General features: G+C 45.7%; 1 protein-coding gene across 2 annotated transcripts in view; it reads left to right on the top strand.

The window, feature by feature from the left end:
* The window catches only part of LOC134877252 (prospero homeobox protein 1-like), a 28,095-nt gene extending 6,670 nt beyond the window's left edge, over window positions 1-21,425 (top strand). For both annotated transcript variants that reach the window (XM_063902685.1, XM_063902686.1), the window contains exons 3-5: window positions 2,606-2,713; window positions 7,870-8,064; window positions 20,371-21,425. In XM_063902685.1, coding sequence (XP_063758755.1) covers window positions 2,606-2,713; window positions 7,870-8,064; window positions 20,371-20,556 — 489 coding nt within the window. In that variant the 3' untranslated portion in view covers window positions 20,557-21,425. The remainder of the gene's footprint in view (window positions 1-2,605; window positions 2,714-7,869; window positions 8,065-20,370) is intronic.

Raw genomic sequence — 21,425 nt, 5'->3', positions numbered from 1 at the left:
TCTTTGAAGCGGACGTTAACAGGTGTTTGCAGCGAGCTGTTTATCTTTCATTACCTCGCCTTGTCTTGTCTTCTGACCCAAGGGTGAACGCTTTCCAGAGATCCATAATCCTTTGCTTCTACGGGCTCCCGATGGAGGGATGGAAAGAGAAAAGAGACTAAGAGAAAGTAAAAAAACAATCAAACAACAACCACATATGCCAGATGCTGTGGCTTTCATTGTAGCATTTTTAAATTCAGGGCACTACCAGATGTAGTCCCCTAAATGAAAAAATAGGCAGAACATGTCTGCATGTTTTTTATTATTTTGTTTTTATTTTATCATAGGTTTAGGAACAAAGTTTGGCATGTACAAGATATAGTTTGTACAATATTTATTTTTAAATAGTATGGCTTTCTAAATCAGTATAAGTCGGTTTCTTTCCATTTGTAGTATCTCACCTATTGGCTGGATTTTAAATTTTATTTTGTAGCTTCCTTTTTTATCCCGGAGCCTCCGAAGCCAGAGACAGCTTGTCAGACATTTTGCGAGGTGTGTTCAAGTTCACCAGCTCTCGGCAGCGTTGTGGAGCAGATGGCTGCTATCAATTTCCTCATTTGTTCTCAGTCCGACTCCAAATATTCTTGTCCTTACACCTGGAATTGGGAAGTAGAGCAGCTATTTTCCTCTCATGACTTTGGGTTTTGGGGATGTGTTGTGAGAATGATGATGTCTTGTCAGATGTGGCAGGCGAACAGTGGGCCAGCTGGTATGAGTGCACCATCATGACAAAATAATAGCCTTGCACGCCACCCCTAAGTCCAATCACAATTACATTTGCAAGCTGTGAGTGAATTGGAGATGAAAATGCCTCATCAGGAGATATGAAGCTTCTTAATTGTCGTCTGAAGGGAGGTGATGTTGTGTTTATGGCTGGAGAGGTAAAACCTTGATGTATTTGTTTTAAAATCATTTTTAATTCCACTGGTAAGGGGAGAGCGATGCTTATCCTAATTGAAAAAGCAAAAACAAATTAATTTAAGTGTAAGTGCACAGCTTTCACAGCAAACAAATCCCAACCTTGCCTTACTGAGAAAGAGCTTTCTCTTTCTCTCCCTCTCTCTGTCTGAGGATCCATTGTATCGCCTCCACTTGGAGCAGATGGTGTGGTGTGGAGAGTGAAGTGCTGCTCTTTTGGCCAGGCCTGACAGAGTAACACCAGTCTGCCAGGGTTTCCCCCACAAGACCCTCGCTGCGTATACAACTAACTCTCTCACTCTCTCACTGAATCAGACAAAGTAGACAGGGTTTTTAAGGAGCCAACCCAGTGTGGTTCAGTATTTGCTGGCTTTGCTGTGTAACCCTGAGGCCAAGGGCAATCCAATCTAGCAGCTGATGCCTTCTTCCCACTCTATAGTTACAGCTACATCTGGACACTTGACTGATTTTAACGATCACAGCCACTCCTGTAGATCATAAATAATGTCAGGCAATGTATTTTGTCCAGTCGAGTGTAAACAGTCTTCATGAAAACTTGGTGCTGTATCTTCTTTGTAATTTAAAGCCCTGTCTTGCTTCTGCTTGATGAAAAACCTTGTTGAAACAGCCTGAGGTTTTAACATGCAGCCCGCCCCCTTCCCCGTTCCCTTTTCAATGTCTTATCCTCCAGATTGATATTATCAGATGCATTATACGGCCGTTAATTCACCATGGAAATGGCTTGGGCCGTTCGGTGGCGCAGATGTGTTGCAGACCCCCCCATCACTGGCTGAGTCCAAAGCCTCGGAGCCCCTCTTCTCCTTCTCCTCCTCCTTCTTTTGCTCCTCCAAGGGTTTGGCAAAGGCAGCGAGGCTGGGGGGTAGGGGTGGAGCAGAGGGAGGAGGAGGGGGATGTAATTGAAGGTTGGAACCACACTATCCCTCAAGGTGCCCCCACCAGCCCATCTCCATCCTCTCTGGTGTTCAATCCAGGCGATCATTAAGAAGACAAGGCCTCTGACATGTATTTGAATATGGCCTGTGAGGGTGAGAAGGTTTTCATGTTGCTTGGGCCGCTGTTTGGGACTATCTCCTAGACCTTGTTTTGTCACTGATATGAAGCCAATATCAGACAGTCATATTCAGGCTTGGCATGTGTTGTCGCCAAGCCATTAGGCCTTCTTGCCCGTCACTGGCGTTAACTGCTGTCTTTGTCTGTGATATGCAAATGTCTCCTTTTTCTTCTTCCTTTTTTTGGGTGGAGGTTAGTGCAGGGTGTAGGCAAAGGCGTTTGCTTACTTTGACTGTGAAATGAGCCTCCTTATGTAAAAGCATCGGCTGTAGTGCTGGCCAGCGTTTTATTTACCGTGACGCTCTCACACCTGATACGGACGATGCTAATTGCAAGCAAATGGTTTTGCTTTAGTGCACTTTCTTCAGCCCCCCCTCCTCCAGCAGCCCTGCATTCATGCCTGAAAGGAAATTTGATTATCCATCATCCAAATGACAATTTCTTGCCAATCTTGTAACTAATTATTACCATGTACATGTTGTGTTTGTGATCATATCAGTAGCTCCATTATATTGATCTGTCATAAGATGTTTCCCTTCAAACACTTGTTAATTTCCTTAATGGCAGCTATTTGTAGATCCAAGAGGGTCTCTCCCCAAATCATCTGAAAAAGGCCAAGCTCATGTTTTTCTACACCCGCTACCCAAGCTCCAATATGCTCAAGATGTTCTTCTCTGATGTCAAGGTAAGTTCAAACACGTTCTCTCTCTTTAGCCCTTATTTAAATTATTACATCTGCTTCTTTGTTTCGTTTAAAGTGTTGTACACATTGCTATCTTTGTTTGCCTATATTATATCTTATAATTTGTTGTACTCAAACCTTCTTGACACAGTGACTTCTTTTGTGCCATGTGTAATATGTATTAGGAGGATTTGTTTTTTTTTAGACATTTCTTACTTCTTATCATTTGTCAACGCACCTGCTTCAAAAGGGGACATTTGATAGGCCAGCTTCAGTTGCAGTGAACAGCGTATGCTTGTCTGTCTTAAAACGAGGCCCTTTCCCTAACTAAGTTGTGGTTTTATGCAAAAGATGAAAGAAGAGGAAGTTGAATGGGTTTACATGAGGGAGCTGGAGAGCCTATGAGTATTCTAAAGATAAAGAGCGGGATGAGTAATGGAGGGGTGGAGAGGGCAGAGAGGAGGATGGAGCCTAGAGACGGAGGAGTGGTTTTCTGAGCAGGTGTAGGGAGTATGTTTTGATGGAAGGAGGGGATAGGAGAAAGTGTCGGTTTAGGGAACATGGCAAGGATGAGCGTTGGCGCTGCTGGGAGTTTAATGACGGAAATTTGGAAAACAAAGCACAATATGTAAGCTGTACAGAAAAACAAGAGCAACAGCACAATGGCCGTTGTAGTGTGTGCGCGACCGAGTTTGTTCCTGTTGTTGTGTGTACTAAATATGTGCCCCTTTCTGACCATACGGAGGGGTAAACATTGTGACATATCCAGGCCATCTTATTCAAATCAAAAGATAAAGGTCCTCTTTTTTCCCAGCTGCCCTCTCATGGATGCCGTCGCCACAAACCATGACTCATGGGTCACATGGTTTTCTCCCAGCACATTGTTGGTCTCATTGTAAATGAGGGTTGGCATTAGGGGCCAGCAGCTATAAATGTTGATCTGTTACAGAACTAATTTATTTAAACATACCACTGATTTCACATTGGTGTTGAATTGCAACAATTGCTAGTTAAGATTTTAACCTCTTACTTTTACTCACTAATCACTCGCAGGGATGGGGCCCCTTCTTGGTGGCCACATTAGATACTTAAACAAGGTCAAGATAGTTAAGGGGATTATGAGTCCCTTCAGATTGTTTTCAGTCAGGAACAATGGACTCAAGTTAGTAGATGTGTATGGGAATGAGACTGAATATCTAATTAGATGCAGCCAGCGCAGCCTCTTAGCAAGTGGCTGTCCTCAGACAAAAGTCTTAAAGGCTAATCAGGTCCCGACTAATCAGGTCTTGACTGTTGAGGATCTAATGAACGTGGGAAGTGGGTTGACCCAACAACTGGGGGACGCTGTAGTTGTTGTTCCCCTTGATTAAGCTCCTTTTAACACTATTGTGACTTTTTTGACTTTTGGTTTTTATGAAATATTTTGACAGATGTCTCATTAATCCATTGATGACAGCCTATTGTATCATCCCAGTAGCTTTAAGACGTCTCATTATGATTCCAGTTAATGTTTTGATTAAAGATGAGTAATTATCACAGATTAATGCACAGATTAAATAAAGATGTTCAGTCATTTAAAAAGAAGTCAGCAAAAGTAAGTGCCTTTGTAAAGGGATACAGTGTACTGTATATTAATTAGAGGCTGAGACCTTCGTGTTAGACAGATTTCTTATTTAGCGGTGGCTGAAACACACACACACACACACACACACACACACACACACACACACACACACACACACACACACACACACACACACACACTTTGCTCTCTTTATGTATCTGCCTGTGGCTCTTTGAGTGACAAGCTTCAGTATTTGGGCCAGTCATTTGCTGTGGAGTAGAGGAGGTCAGTAGGGTTTTCCCTTTTCTATATGTCATTCCTTCTCTTTTCTTTTTTTTCGCTGATGGTGTGGCATGGTGTGTGTGCCTCGGCGGGGCCGGGGAGAAAGAAAAGCCAGCCGCTGGATTTGAGTCGCCGCAGTAACAAAAGCCCGCTTTCCAGGGCCGCTTTTTGTGTGCTGTCAGCCAATAGGCAGCCGGAGATTATCTCCCACAATTCACCCCTGCGAAAACAGGAAATGTTGGAAAGCCCTGATGACTGTGAAGGGGCTTACGAGAGAGAGGGAGGGAGAAAGAGAGTGAGAGGGAGGCCCGTACAGGCTTCTCTGTCTTTCTGCTCTCCTCTCCGGTTGTTCTGGATGTAGCTTAGCACTCTGAGGTCATCTGTGTGCTCTACTGCTGACCACTGTGTCAGAGAAAGTGTTGGCGAGGGACACACTTCGACTCGTCACAATTTTTTAAAATCCTAAACAAAACACAAATCCGTTCGACTAATTTCATTCTAGATATTTAAAAATGAGCCGAGCCGTGTGTGCAGAACCTGAGGAACGAATGTACGCGGCTGATTACTTTTGGCAGGCGACTAATATAGTTTAGACCAAGGATACTTGAGTGTTTTCCTATTCTGGATTTAAGTATGCGCCTGTGTGTGCACCACTTTCTATCTTGTGCTGTTAGCACTAAGCGCTGACCTTTCACAGGCTCTTGAGTGTGAGTGTGAGAAACACGCTCTTGCTGTCTCTCTCTCATCTGCCTCTCAGCCAGCCGCACACACACACACACACCCTTATAAACACTTATATGCTCAGACACACATATTTCTCGCTGCATCTCATGTCTGTGCTGGCTGACCCCTGCCAGTTCTGATTAAGGAGCTGCAGTGATGTGCTCCTTTGAACCGGTTCCCTCCTTGTACGCTGAACACACTCGTCTTTAACCGCTGTCAGGGGGTCTCTGTCCCCCACCAGCAACTTAATGAACCCTGACTGCTGGAAGCTGCATGGGGTACTTGCCAAAATTAGGTCAGTAAGTGTTTTGGTTGCAGCTGATGCAGATATAATGTAAGTTAGTGTATTTACCTGCATGCAGAGTAGATACTGTGTCTTTTATGAGCTCTTTGCTTTGATTGAGCCACAGTTCACTTCAGTTGCACAGGCCCTAATACATCTTCTCCGGAGCTGTCCGTATAATAAAGTAATCCTTGTCCAAATGACAAATCTATCCGTCACTCGGCTGCGGTGACACCAAAGGTCTCCTGCATGAGCGATGGCAACTCTTTCACTGACTTTAATCTCAGTATGTAGTGCTCAATCTTGCACGCGCTCAGTTGCATGTACGCACACATGCTTGCTTACATTCGACGCCAATTCACTAAATGTCTGAGATTCAGCCTCCATGACTTGATCTGATCTTCTACACAAGGAAAGGTTTATATTACAGTGACACCTAGAATGCAGTAGTGTGTTTGTGCTCTGTCACACTCCGACTGTCTGCTACATTGTGTGTGTGTTTAAGAATAGCCCCGTGCAGCCGCTGTATTTGTAAGTGTCAGTAGTTTGTTTGTTTGACACTGCGATGTCACGACCCCAGCTTGCTGACTGCTCACGTTCCGACCCTCGCCCCCCCCCCCCACCACCAGCAAAACGCCATTGTCCGACGGCGCTGACCTGCACCCGTCCTCCTCTCCTCCCTCCCTCCCTACCTCCCTCACTCACTCATTTCCCCATTTGTGCTCACCCTGCACTTTAGGACAGCCACCGTGCCACCCCTCCTCTCCCCCCCAACGTACAGCCTCCCAAACCGCTGCCAAACAATGTCAAGCGGACTTATTCTTTTCCACTCCGGCCTTTATGTCATCTGCTGATCATTCCAGAAAAGCACAGCCCCCTTCCTTTAGCCCCGTCCGACCTCTTGCCAATTCTTTCGCAGCTCCTAATTCGCCAGCTCTCCTGCCTCTCTGTGTCCCGCTGCCTCCCATCTTGGTGTGCTTGCGTGTGTTTGACTGCCATGCAAGATCGCGAGAAAGAGAGTGTGTGTGCGTGTTTGTGTGTGTCTGTGTGTTGTGGAACAATAGCCAGAGCCTAATCTCCATGTCAAAACCGCTCTGCCTCCCCAGCGAGCAGTCCGCTCAGCGTTTAGTAGCGTTTTGTCCCCCCATTCTTCCAGCACCACAAAAAGAGCAGAGGGGAGGGAGGAGTGAAGGCCTGTGGTGTGTGTGTGTGTGTGTGTGTGTGTGTGTGTGTGTGTGTGTGTGTGTGTGTGTGTGTGTGTGTGTGTGTGTGTGTGTGTGTGTGTGTGTGTGTGTGTGTGTGTGTGTGTGTGTGTGTGTGTGTGTGTGTGTGTGTGTGTGTGTGGACGAAGGGTGTGGGTGATGGTTAGGGATATCAAGCTTTCACAGGCAAGAACTTTGAATTTATGAGATGTTGTTTCTGGAAATGACTGAAGAAAGACATGAAGATGTTATTTGTATGTTTTTAGGGGTTTGATCAGAGATTTCAGTAGGGCATTTTAGGGTGAAAGGCATCTGCTGCTCTCCTGGGCTTCTGAGGTCCTTATCTAGTGTTTGGGATGTTTAGACAGTGTGTTTTCACTGCTGAGACCAGGCGGAAAAAGAGCCGGGACCAGCGGAGGCTCTTAATAGGTTTACCTCGCCCTATTGAATCCAGCGGAGCGGCACAGATCAGATAGCCACAGCCATTTCTGTAGTGCTTATCGGCTCTGTCTTTCCCTCTCTTTTTTTTTATTTGGTGCTCTTTTTCTTCTCCTTTCTTCCTGGCTGAGAGGTGCGGAGAGGGGAGGAGAATCAGGGTGTAATTGGTGAACGGGGTTAAGTACATGTTTGAGCCCCCTGCGGGCCAGGGCGCTTCAGATGATGACTTAATCGTTTTTCTGGTCAATTATGTGTTTGTGGTCTCACCCCCCCTTCCCTACCACCTCTCTTTCCACTCTCAGGGTTATGATAGGGGGAGATCTGCTCCCAGTGGGGAGGATGAACCACACACACTCTCACACACTACCCCCCCTCCTCCTCCTTGCTCGCTGTCTTACTTAATGTCTCTATTATCTTCCCTCACTCCACGACCTGTGATCTTCCTTGCTTTCGTCTTTTATCTCCCTCTCTCGGTTTCTTTTAAGTTAACACCTCACGTCTCGGCTCCCTGATGTGAAGTGACACGCTGTCATCTTTTCACTCCTTCTCAAATCTGATGGCTTAATAAGGTTTTGACATGAGAGCCTCTCCCTACACTGCTGGAATTAAGAATAGGTACAGATCTCTCAATTTTTCAGCAATACTGACTACTCCTCTCTCGTTACAGTTCAACCGCTGCATCACCTCTCAGCTGATCAAGTGGTTCAGCAACTTCAGGGAGTTCTACTACATCCAGATGGAGAAGTTCGCCCGCCAATCCATCAATGATGGAGTAACCGGAAGTGAGGAGTTGGGCGTCAGCCGCGACAGCGAACTCTTCCGAGCCCTCAACATGCACTACAACAAGGCCAACGACTTTGAGGTACACAATAACACTTTCAGTAGATCATGCAGAAACAGAAATGTTGTATGAGAGAGAAGGAGCTGAGAGGTAATGAGTTCCATGTCAGAAAACCTGATACCTCATGGATGCAGACGGGCAGAGTGATACTGTCTCTCTTTGTCAAAGTCAAAGTCAGTCAAAGTCAAAGTCCACTTTATTGTCAAAGTTTCCACATGTGTTATACATACAGAAAATTGAAATACCGTTTCTGGCAGTCCCAAAGTGCAAATATAAACAAGAACATATAACATAAAAAAATTCTAAATGTACTCTCTGACACAACCTTACTGTCACTATTCTCAATGCTGCGTTTAAGCCTTTTATACTTCCTGATACACACTTCACTTAACTTAATATTAACCTAAACATCTTAAAAATCTGAACATTTTTATCTGCTAGGTTTTCCTTTGACAGCAGTAAAAATATATAATTTTTTTAAAGCGTGCATCACAGATACCACCCATAAAACTATGTGAGGAACTCTCATCCAATGAGGAAGAAAGCTTACTGACACCTCGCTTGTTTTACCTCTTCCTCACTGTTCATTTCCCCTCAGTGTTCCTTAGTGTGTGTGTGTGTGTGTGTGTGTGTGTGTGTGTGTGTGTGTGTGTGTGTGTGTGTGTGTGTGTGTGTGTGTGTGTGTGTGTGTGTGTGTGTGTGTGTGTGTGTGTGTGTGTGTGTGTGTGTGTGTGTGTGTGTGTGTGTGTGATTGTGGGTATGTGTGTGATTGTGGGTGTGTTTGTGAGAAATCGCATTGTACTTCCCCATCCTCATTTACCTATCTGTGGTGAGATGTTTATGTGTGTGTCTTCCAGTGTATTGTGATCATAAATTCTCAGCAGGCAACTTCACCTTTAAAATGCTTCATTTTTTCTCACTTCCCCTTTTGTGTGTGTGTGTGTGTGTGTGTGTGTGTGTGTGTGTGTGTGTGTGTGTGTGTGTGTGTGTGTGTGTGTGTGTGTGTGTGTGTGTGTGTGTGTGTGTGTGTGTGTGTGTGTGTGTGTGTGTGTGTGTGTGTGTGTGTGTGTGTGTGTGTGTGTTCCAGGATCACCACTGCTCTCTCAATGTCAGCTGACAATAGACCTTTAAAAGGCTTGTGTTAAGAAGGACCTGGAGTGATCTGGGTGTGTGTGTTTGTGTGTGTTTGTGTGTGTGTGTAGTTGTTAGAGAGATCGAGTCCATGTGTGTAAGTGTTTTGTTGTTGCTGCATTTCCCAGTGTCCTGTTCACCTCGAAGGGTACAGCCGTCCCTTGGACCGGCCTGGCATGCTGGCAAAGCACTTCTCGTGTGTGTGTGTGTGTGTGTGTGTGTGTGTGTGTGTGTGTGTGTGTGTGTGTGTGTGTGTGTGTGTGTGTGTGTGTGTGTGTGTGTCACTTTGAGGGGGGAAAAATCTCACTGTTATCAAGGTTAAGCGTCCTACTGTTTTAGTGAGAGGAAGGGGAGAGAGAGAGGGGGAGAGGGGGAAGAGGGAGATGGATAGATAGGGGATAGAGGGTGAGAGCTCGGAGACAAAGGAGAAAGCATTGAAGGGAGGGAGGGAGAAAGGGAATCGAGGGGAATGGGAAGGGGAGAAAGAAGGGTAGAAGGAGAGAGGGGGGAAAAGAGAGATGACGTGCAGGAGAGAAGTGCCCTTGCGAGCAGTGGGAGTTTTGCAGCGCTCATATTTAAAGTGCTTCACTCTCTTTCTCTCTGTTTACGTCTATCTCTCTCTGTCCGTTATTTGTCCACTGGGGCTCCTCTGTGTGCACCCAAACACACACTCTCACACACACATACACTCCCCACATCCATCTTCAGCTCTCTTAAGGGAGGCTTTGAAAGACTCTGGCAAGCAGAGGCACTTGTACATATGAGGTCTCAATAACCCCAAAGTCCATCAGAGCAAAGAAAAATGACACAATTGTTTCTGCTTAGCTGCTTGTGGCTGCTCATGAATGAATTATTTGTTTAGTGACAGGGAATATGTTTAAATCAATAGGAAAGTGACCCATCACCTAGCCCTGTATTTGGCCAACACTCATTTAGTGAAGTGCTGTAAAATTTGGATTTTATCACCAACAAAGATGGAAGCAAAGCACATTCAAAAGACTTAGTGCTGTTTACAGCAGCAGCAGGTTTGCGCGCTTGTTTCTGTTTTAATATCAAATGATGCTCTGCTTATGGTGAATCCCCTGACAGAACAGGAACAGGAAGTAATTCATATCTCAAAAACATGCAAGGATTACCTTTCTGTTCAAACCGTAACCCAGAATCTTAAAATATGCCCAACCTTTGTTTATTGCTAGACACGTGATTTCTCCTGCTTTATTGAAAGAGTATGTGTAGTAAAGACTTCACATCACATTTATATTTAAGTTACATTTTGGACCATTGGGCTTAAAGACTAATTGTAGTGGTGTCACTAAACCAAGGGTGTACATACAAGTGCAACACCGGTAAGCACAGAGAAACTTTCCCTGTCAGAAGGCTAGAGCAAGAAAAATGGTTTATGACTTTTAAGGTTTTACTTGGGGGCCAAAAAGATTCTTAGACAGGTTTGTCGTTAATCTCATAAGCGTTCACAGGAAACAACACTGATAGAACCACCTCTAAGAAGGCAGCCTGCAACTCCCAAAAAACATGTTTGCACGTCAGGAAAATGGCCGTACCTGCCAGACAAAAACCTCCTCTTTCTGAAGCGCAAATTCCCCGTCTCATCTCAGACAAAACTATCATTCTTCTCCTGGTACCAGGAAGCTACTGTTGAAACAGGCTTAAGGGGAACAGACCATTTGCATACATAAATGTGAAAATTTGCAAGAAGACAGGCAGAGGAAAAGAGTGAGAGAGGCCAGGTGAATAAGTCTTCTGTTGGCCGAGGAGCTGCAGCGGTGGAGCAGGGAGGGAAGGTGTTTTGCATATTAAGGTTTTTTTTTTGCTGGGCAGGTGTCTGAGAGATACAGGAGCTGATTAGAGTTTAGCACAAGGAAAATTTGCCCAGCCATGCAAATTCTAACCCCCCTGACAAACCAACCGCCTTGGTGAGCACGAAGACTCTGCGTGTTAAGTGTTTGTGTGTGGCTTTCTAGTGTGTGTGTGTGTGTGTGTGTGTGTGTGTGTGTGTGTGTGTGTGTGTGTCCGTGTGGGTGTTATTTTTGTGTGTACGACCGTGTGTTTGTGAGTGTGGGTGCGTGGGTTGTGTGTTTGTTTGCTGTTTGATGTTGGTGTGGGAATGGTGTGTTTGTGTGTCTCATGTATGTGCGCGGACACATTTGTTATGTTTTTCCGTCTTGTGTGTGCGTGTGTGTGTGTGTGAGTCATAGAGGTAATGTGTGGAAATGTACTGGATGTGTATCAGGATGCCCCCAAGGCCCTTTTCTGTGGATCTCTCCCCTTTCTCCTCCACCTCCTCCTCCTCCTCTTCCTCCCCTACCTGCCTGCACCACTACTTGAAACAGGAGCCTACGCAGATTCAGCAAGCACACTCACACACACACACACACACACACACACACACACACACTGAGTTTTTCCTTTGCCAGATTCTGCATCATCAAAGTTCCATCCACCTTGGTGGCGTCTTTGGAATGAATATGTCCTCTGTTTCCGTGATCACACACACATAGACACACACACACACTCACACACACGTCTGTGGCCTTTCTTGTTTGATGCTAATCTGCTCTGTCACTGTGCTGGCCTAATACGCTCCCCATCTCCCTCCCAGCTCCTCTTTTGTCGCGATTGTTTCCCTTTTTCCTTTCATATCCCTCCTCCCTCAATCCCTCTCGTCGTTCTCTCTTCCTTCTGTTGCCTCTCTCCTTTCATTCTTTCATCCTCCTCTTTTGCATGTCTTCCGTTATCCCCCTCCTCCTCTCCCTCGCTTTTTCCCCCCATTAGGAAGTTTTAATGGCATAATTGTCACATTCCTTCTGGCACAATGAACACCAGCGGTAATTAAAGAGCTTGCCGTTAATTACCTAGACCCCGGCTCTACTTTCCTCTTTTCTCAGCCCCCCTCCTGGTCCCCTCTCTTCTTCTCTTTCTTCTCCGCTTCTCACTCACTCTGTCCATCGCCATCAAAGTCTTCCGAAACACACCCGGCCTCCCAAAGCCTTGACTTTGAGCGAGCAGCGCTTTCATGTGAGGACTCAAGTGAAAATTCTCGCTTAGTGTCCTTTTCTTTTTACTCAGCAGCCCCCTCTGTCTTTCTTTGAACCCCCAATGACAACACACATCATCTTTCATAAGACAGGAATGTGTGTGACCTGGTAATGGGTGAGAAAGAGGGAGAGAGGTGGGGTCTGATAGAGAGGCAGTTTTATGATGGCTATGGGAAACTCTCAGATTTCCATAAGACAGACTAAGCCAAGTTTCCTCTGTCAGTGACCACTCCTCCCACAGAGGACATGCATACACACACACACACACACACACACATGCATACACACACCTCGGCATTTAAAAGAGGAAGTCCCTATGATCTCTATTTGAGAGGGAGGTACCAGTACTTGGACTGCAAATACACACACACGCGGGTATCGTGTGTCCTCCCTTATCAGCTGCTCTTTCTCCTATTGGAAAGATGTCTCACTTCTTTTGTCCCATTTCCTCTTTTGTATGTCCATCCGTCTGTCATCTTCTATTTGAATTGATAATGCCCTTCTATATACACACACTTATCCACAGATACTGTTTTCCTCCAAAGAGAAAATAAAGACAAAACACTTCAGAAAGTTTGTATATTTTAGCTCCCGTTTCCTTATCTTCTCTTGCTCCCTCTTTTTTTCCTATCCTTTCCTCCCTGTGTCTCTGGTCTCCCACCTTCATGCTCTCTCTGTGTCTCTCCAGCTCTCCATCCATTACCAGAGCCACAGAGAGCTGAAAGCAGATGCTGTCTGTCCAACCGCCGTGCCCCATAGCATTGTGTGCTTCACCTCTCCTTCCCCCCTCACTCCCTCGTTCCTCCTCTTCACGTCCCTCTCGGGGCTCCATTTGTTCTAAACCCAGAGAGCCTAATGTCTGTTTTCTCCTCCTCCTCCTGCTTTTCCCCTCCCTGTCTTGCACATCTTCTTTCCTGGTGTTTTTGGGGGTTTTCTCACCACGTAGGGAAGGGTGTGTTTGTGTGTGTGGGGTGTGTCTTTGACCGGGGTTCGACCTCAGGGAATTTGGGGTGAAAAGGTCACTGCTGTTGCACTGGGTGCCCAGGCAAAGACACAGATACAAATGCGTGGATACAAACATGTATAAACGTACATACGTAACTTAAAAACGCACCCTGGCTCACAGGTGGGGTGTTGTCAGTAAGAAGGCTCTAGGGTTTTCTTTGAAGACCGATTGAAGACAAAAAAAAGGTAGAAGATAGAGGGAGAGAGATGAAAAGCTGGCGGTATAGATTTAAGTTCAGAGCTGCCAAAAATACAACCAATACAATTTGCCAGTGGGTTTATGTCAACTACACACACACACACCTCCCCTAACCTGCTTCTCCACCGCTTATCTACACTATCATTCCCCTGATCTTTATCGCTCTCAGTGAGAATACGTTGAAGTACATCAAACCCCCCCATGTGCATTTATCAGGACACATTACAGCTGTTTGTCATACATAAAACTCCAGTACATACTATCCCTATTTATCTATACCCAAGCTTGTGCCTATATGCATTTCCAGCTGCTTTTCCCACCAGAGCCAGCAAATGCACCAGCTTTTGTTTCTACAGAGATAGGAGGACAGTAATGATGACCCTATAGGCGTTGTCTTATAATAATATTTATTACTTATTAACGTAAATGAAATCCCAGTAATAAATTGGAATTTTGGGTGAAACAACCCTTTAAAAAGAAACTCTGAAGCACCCAAGTGAACTCCCCGGACCCCAGTTGGTGTCTGTGTCAAAGGTAAAATCTAAGATATTAACCCGGACCTTCATCGAAATCATCATAATTTGCGACTTGGCTTGGCTTTTTAATTCTCCTTGTAAGAAGAGTTAGGGAAAGAAAAGAATAGAGAGCGGGATCATCTGCCCCTCAGTGAATAGCCCGAGGCTATTGAGGGCCCCTGTTTGACGTAGCCTGACAGGTCTTTTCTTCACTATGTGTGTGTGTGTGTGTGTGTGTGGGTGTGGGTGTGGGTGGGTGTGTGTGTGGGAATAAGCCACTTTATTCTGTGCACTGATTAAATGACCAGAGCTGTGTGTAGAGCCCGGGGCAGCAGGGGTAGCAAGGAATCACTTAAACATAAAAAAGTACATGATCCCCTCTCTCTTTCTCTCACCTGCTCGCACAAACATATCATCTCGCTGCGCTCGTCCAACACTTGACTCTCCCCCCTCCCTGCTTTTCCATCAGTACTCCCCCCTCCTCCTCCCTTCTTCTCCCCTGTCCTCCCTCCTTCTGTCCCTGGTCACCTTGTGAGGGGCAGCCTGCTCTGTGGCACAGCTGCTGATTATGTCATTATTTCTGGACCATTTTGGTCTCCCTCCTTGTGTGTGTGCGTGTTTATGTGTGTGTGTGAGACTAATGAAGCGTGGCAAAGGGACTCATGCCAAAATGACCAGGGCGTGCATCAGAGCTGCAGATGTGTCAAAGCAACCCCCCATTCAAACACACACTACCCAGTTCCCCCTCTGATGCCAAACTCTCCCTCCTTCAATCCAATCTGCAGTTTATTATTTTTCTTTCTTCTCCTGCCATCTTGTTCTCTCTCTTCCTCCCTCCTTCTATCAGTCCTCCCTCCTTCGCTGCAGCTCCTTGCCCTCCATCCTTTATTGTTTGCCCGCCCACCCACACCCTCCTTCCACCCACCCTTCTATTCTTCCTCTCCCTCCCTCCCTCTGTTCTCCTCCTCTCCAGATGTCCTTTTCCTATCTTCCAGACTCCCTTGCTCCTTTCTTTCCCTTCTGCCTTCTGCTCTCTCTGTCTGTCTGAGCCGGGTTGACTTCCTGACCTACGGAGGCCCTGTTACAGCGCTCTGTGACCCCCCTTCGTTTGGATCGCTTTCTCTCAGCCTGTGTCCGCCTCACAAGCCAAAACGATGAATTTTTAAGACTCTAAACAAGGCTTGGACTGTGATTTCTGGCTTCCCCTGCTGTTTCCGATTCTTCTGTGTGCAGATTATTTTTGCTGTCGGCTTTCTGTGTCTTTATCGTGGTTTGATATAAAGGTAGCATCCTCGACTCAACCCCCATTTTCTATAAAGCGAGGCAGAGAAATGGGATGGCAAGTAAGGTCAAAAGAGGCCCTGATATGATATGAATTTGCTGCCTGTGCGTGTGTCGTCTGTGTGTGTGTAAGGGTGAGGTAGGGGGTTTGAGATGAAGGGAGGAGCGGGGAAGATGGGATAGAAGAGCGACTTCATCAATGTCTTTGACCCTGTCCTGTCCTTGACTCCCCGGCGTAGGTGCACCTTGAGAAGAGCCCATGTGACGCTAGTGCTCATGCTCACATTTCTACACACACCAGACAGCATGACACACACACGTATACACAACAGCCCCTCAAGGCTCCATGTTCTCAAGGCTATCAGTGGAGTGAGGGTGGCTGGTGTTTGCTCAGCTTTGAGGCCCGTTTCCCGTCTCAATGGTTATCTAAGCAAGGAGAAAAACATTTGAGGATTTGAGTCGAATTTCGGAAAAAATGTAAGGTTTAGAAAATGAAGCGCTTAGAGAAGGAAACGATTCAACAAAGCTTCCACTGCGACTGTGCATGTTGTTTCTCTCATTAGTTGGTTGCACTCTTTAGCCATGGTCTTATCAGCGGGAGAGGGGGTCGGGGACAGCGGGGAGTAGGAAGACATGGGGACATGGGTTGTGTTTGCCTAAAGTGACAGTGTGGGCCAAGGGCTTATCGAGGCCTTTGTAGATTATTGATCAGAACAGATACGTGAGGCACTGGGGCCGGTGTGTGTGTATGTGTGTATGTGTGTTCGAGGTTCGGGAAGCTCTGGCTTGACTCACTTTTCAACTTCAATCTTGTTTTAAAACAGATGTTTCACTGTCAGCAGAAGTGAGTTTTTTCTTAAGATTACACTTAATGTAAAGAAACGCATTCAACATCAATGCCAGATTTATGTATGCATGGGGTTCAGTGCATTAAGAAATCTATAAATTCCCTCTCTGACACACACACACACACACACACACACACACACACACACACACACGTACAGTGAGCAAAAGCATGGGAAGTGTTGGTATTCCCAGGCTGAGTTGGGGTTAGGAATTAACCTGGTTGGCAGCAGGGGCTCATGTTGTGTCCCTGTATTTCATCCTTCAAGGCTACTGCTCACAAGCGCACACACTCACTTGCACACACATAGCCTTATCTTCCAGGGTCTTGTCTTGTTTGGCCAACGCTGTGCAAATAGAAGGTGCAATACATCTCCTGACAGTTCCCAAAAGCAAAGGGGAGAAACACGTTGACCAAACAAACAGCTCAACCCTGAGTCACCGAGAGAGGAGATTTCTCAGGCTTTAGCAAAACACACGCAAAGACACTTGCCCACAGTGTATGTAACAGTAGCCATTATCTGAGAGCTTGGGCCCCTGGCTACCTTTTTTTAAACGTTCATCTAAGCAGTCTTAAGACAGGGGCCGCTGCCCGGGTGAATAGCTCCCAGCAAGCCATCCACAGGCTCCTATTGTCCTCCGTCATATTTTATTATCTCATCAAAAAGCAGGAAATCCGATTCCCTCTCTCTGAAAAAGAGCTTATCCTTCTGTCTCAAAGCAACCTGTCACGAGAGAGGGAGATGGAGAGAGGTGAAGAGAATGGGGGAGAGCAGGGGAGTCAGTGAATGAGAGTGATTAACTGCCTCATCGCTGCCCCGTGTAAGAGAAGTCCCTCTTTTTTTTCTTTATTCTTCTCTTTATTTGCTTCTCTCTCTTTCCTTCTTCCTGATCTGTATTTACCCAACACACAGCATGATGCGAAGGTTAGAGAAACGTGTGTAGTATTGCTGATTCTTTATCCCGTTTTCCCCTTCCTCCCTTCCTCCTTTCATATTGTGTTACACAGGGTTAGAGCCACAAAAATATCCCTTTTCATGAAAGCTTTGTTTTTTTCTGGACCCCCCGCCAAACACACACGCTCACACACTATCCTCTCTGTCTTTCTCGCACCTTTTCTCAGAACAAAACCACCTTATCAACAGAAAGTCTGTAACACATGAACTGGTCAACCTCACACATGCTTGTCAGTCTCCACACTTATTTGGCTAAATTGAAAAATCGCTGTGTGAAAACGACACATGTCGACAGTGGCGAGGTTTTTGCTGAAAAGTCTAACATAGAAAGTTTGAATATTCTTTTAGTTGCTTTTGTCAGGTAAACTATAAAACTGTTCAATACAGCCGACATCTTTTAAAGCTTGGTTCTATCGTCCTGCTTTACATCATCTCTTATACTATATTAAATTACATGCAAACTTATTCTAATGTTCCAATTTTTCCTTTATGTAACCTGAGAAGGCTTAAAATGTCTTTTGGATTGCAGACTAATAAGTCTCCCAGTTGAAAATCACAAGGCAAACAGTGTTTCCTGCGCTACTGCACAGGGTCTCTGATCCAAAAGTTAAGTGATGATGAAGGCGTCCAGCTAAAATAAACAGTTTAATGACAACACCTTTCTAAATCAACATTTAAAATAAGTGAGAGGTGACAGATAGGTATCTGTGACCATGACTGCTGACTTATATCACAACTATACAGTGCTTGTTATTTGGGCAAAAAAACCCAGATTTATTTGCTCTGTAGTTTTGAAAATCTCTGTGTTCATGTCTAAAAAACGTGGCGTGATAATGAAGCAAGAGTCAAATTAAAGGCGCATATTTAAATGTAGCTAGCCAATATGAACTCTTATTCACCCTATTTGCGTTTTTCCAGGAATCATCCACACACACACAACTCTCCCTCCCTCGCTCTATACCCTTTTTTTCTTCCCTCTCTCCTCCCCTCTTTGTAAGTCTGTCCTTTAATTTTGGGCTCTGCTGCGAAGTTGTTAAAAAGCCCTATGAAATATGTATGAACGATTGTGAGCCACGCGATTGGCCCCATTTACTGGACAGCCAAGCAAATGAACGACCACACTGGATAATCCCCCACAATGCCTCTGGAACAAAGGCCCAACAGCTGACCCTAGAGAGAGAGAGAGAGAGAGAGATGAAGAGAGGGTGGGGGAAGTAAACGGGTAGAGAGCGGGACAAGGGAGGGGTTGCAAACAGTTAGGGCTCACTGCTGGTCAGGAGGCAGCTTGCTCACATACATACTCACAAAACAAAGGCTTCTGGGACAGGAATAACTCCCTCTGTTCTGTCGCTGCACTCTCTCTCCTTAGACTCTTCTCAGCCCCTCCTTCTCTCGCCATCGCTCTCTCCCTCCCTCCCATTCTCACTCTCTCGCTCTCTCAGTCAAGAGGATCTGAAATACCAATACCCTTTTCTCCTTGACATTGCTTTCTCCTTGCAGTCAGCGTTTTGCTGTCCTTTTATAGTCAAAACGTCAGGAGAAATTCCATGCAGGAATATTCTTAGTAATGCGGCACTCCCTGCGTCTAACGGCTAGGGCACCAGCGCTGCACCGGCCCGTTAGCGAGGCCTTTTGGGAAAAGGTTGCGCATGCCCACTCCCGGCACTTACAACGCATACACACAGTTACCCCTGCACTGGGGTCATTGTGCCAGTATTTCAGAGATGTGACTGCGGCCCCAAACAATGAATTATATATACTTCTGTCCCACCAGAGGGGAATTCAATATTTGGGGAATTGGGTTAGCTTGTGTGATTTCTCTCTGTGTCAAACACACACACACACACACACACACACACACACACACACACACACACACACACACACACACACACACACACACACACATACACACACACACACACACACACACACACACACACACACACACACACACACACACACACACACACACACACACACACACACACACACACACACACACACACACAGTGTACACGCTCTTTATTCACTACTCACCTTTTCACTGAGCAGTGGACGGAGATGTGCACACACACCAGACACACGGGCATCTTAGCCTCCATTCATCACCCCGAGGGGGGCGGGCGACTGTCCCATGCGTGTTTCAGTGCCTGTGTGTCAGGAGGCATGCCTGTGTGTACTCGTGTGTGTGTGTGTGTGTGTGTGTGTGTGTGTGTTCCAGTGGCCACTAACCTTGCTGTGTCCTGACACTCCTGATGAGTATCTGCAGGACACTGGAGGAGAGGATTGGAGAGGAGTGCGCACTGTCAGGGTTTTGGGCAAGCTGCTGCTGCTGTATATGTGTGTGTGTGTTTGTGTGTGTGCAAGCATCAAGGGAGGCGGGCAGGGAGACAGTCAGCATTATCCAAGCAGGTGACCCCTGAAGGCTGCGTCGCCCTGGAGCTTTGAGTCGAGGAAAGAGACTCAGCCAAACACACCAGGGTAGCTTGTGTGTGTGTGTGTGTAGCGGACATTATGTAGAGCTCTGTAACAGTACAGGATGTGTCATCTTGGCACAAGGAGGTGTGTGCTGGTGTGTGCTCACGCCTGCATGACTGTGTGTGTGTGTGTGTGTGTGTGTGTGTGTGTGTGTGTGTGTGTGTGTGTGTGTGTGTGTGTGTGTGTGTGTGTGTGTGTGTGTGTGTGTGTGTGTGTGTGTGTGTGTGTGTGTGTGTGTGTGTGTGTGTGTGTGTGTGTGTGTGTGTGTGTGTGTGTGTGTGTGTGTGTGACAGAGTGTTGGCTTGGGGGAAGGTGTCACAGATCTTTGCCAGACTAATCATCTCCATGGTGTCGGTGAGCGCTGCTGTCAGGGACACTAAAGAGGCGGCGTGTCTCCTCGTTCCCAAAGCATTTAGTACTTCCTCTTTCGCCAGCACCTCTCCGCCGCTCTTCACTCAGCTCCGCTCTCTTGTTTGGTCACAGATTTACAGTGGGACTCATAAAGATGTCACGCTCACTGTGTTGCGGGGAGGGATATGGGAGGTGTGAGAAACCTGAGAATTCACAAGAAGTGACTTTTCTCAGGCTGACGCCTCAATTGGCTTTTAAGGAAGTAGATACTCAAGGATAGGCGGTTTATGGTTTTACATCCACTGTGAAAATATGATCATATTCTACAGTGGAGAAGATAACAGTGTTGAAGGAAAATCCTGCTTCAAAATGATAAAGAGTGATTTTTGGGACTCCTTAGTTAAAGCACAAGTCCAACATTGTGGAAACCTGATAAAACTTTCTGAAATGAACATTAAATATTCTTCCTTAGGTTAATAATGATTTATTTTCTTCCTGTTTCTGTAAAGGTCCCTGAACGCTTCCTGGAGGTGGCTGAGATCACACTGAGGGAGTTCTTTAACGCCATTGTGGCCGGAAAAGACGTGGACCCGTCCTGGAAGAAGGCCATCTACAAGGTCATCTGCAAACTGGACAGCGAGGTCCCCGAGGTCTTCAAGTCCCCCAACTGTCTCCAAGAGCTTCTACACGAGTAAATTTTTCCTCCTCCTCCTCGCTCGACGCTTTGCGCTTTTTTATTTTCTCAGATTTCATAGAATTACAAAACATTCTCTTTTGTTGATTTTTTTTCCTCTTCCCAAACTTTTCTTTTCATTTTTTTTTTTAATGTATGAAAGTTATGAAGTAGCATTCCCAATCTGAAGCCTCTGTGGCGGTTCCTAAATGACCTAGCTATTGTGTTGTTGTTCCTATAAGATAATTATCATTATGATTATTATTTGTTTTGTTTTTGTATGATTCTGAACTGAAGAGACTCTAAACTTATTGGGTGTTTTTTGGACCGTGTGAACCCTCATCCGTTTGGCTTGTTTTATGATCAACACTAACAAAGTCCTCAGCTTGTGGAAGGAGTTCCCATTTACACTATCAAGAACATAGACCGGGTTCCCCAAAAGACTTTACTCATGGCACCCTGGGGTTTCCCTCCAATCAAGTGGGTGTCCAAATGAACTGTCCCCGCAAAGTGGGTACCCTATAGAGTGTGCTACTAATAAAGTCCCCACCAGGACAGTCACACACACACACACACACACACACACCTGCACTCAAAAACAAGGCCTAGTGAGGTTATTGACTGGACTCGTGGTTCTGGTCTGTGGGACTTGGACTGGTTTCAAATAGCTACTGAGCTCTACCATGTTTTGAAGTGTGTTTTCCCTGCAAGTAGGGCATTGTGTTTATTGGGTGTATATTATTATTATTATTTTGATTATTATTATTGTTCTTGTTTATGATTATTATATTATTATTATTATTATTATTTGTCATCACTGCTTGCTGAAGAATTGGCAGATTTGTTTGTCCCTTGATGCAGAAAAAAAATAAATTATTGCTATTAATATTA

Source organism: Eleginops maclovinus, chromosome 15 (assembly GCF_036324505.1).
Source record: "Eleginops maclovinus isolate JMC-PN-2008 ecotype Puerto Natales chromosome 15, JC_Emac_rtc_rv5, whole genome shotgun sequence".
Classification (NCBI taxonomy): Eukaryota; Metazoa; Chordata; class Actinopteri; order Perciformes; family Eleginopidae; genus Eleginops; species Eleginops maclovinus.
Note: the sequence above shows the minus strand (reverse complement) of the source record. Positions and strands in the feature narration are given on the sequence as shown.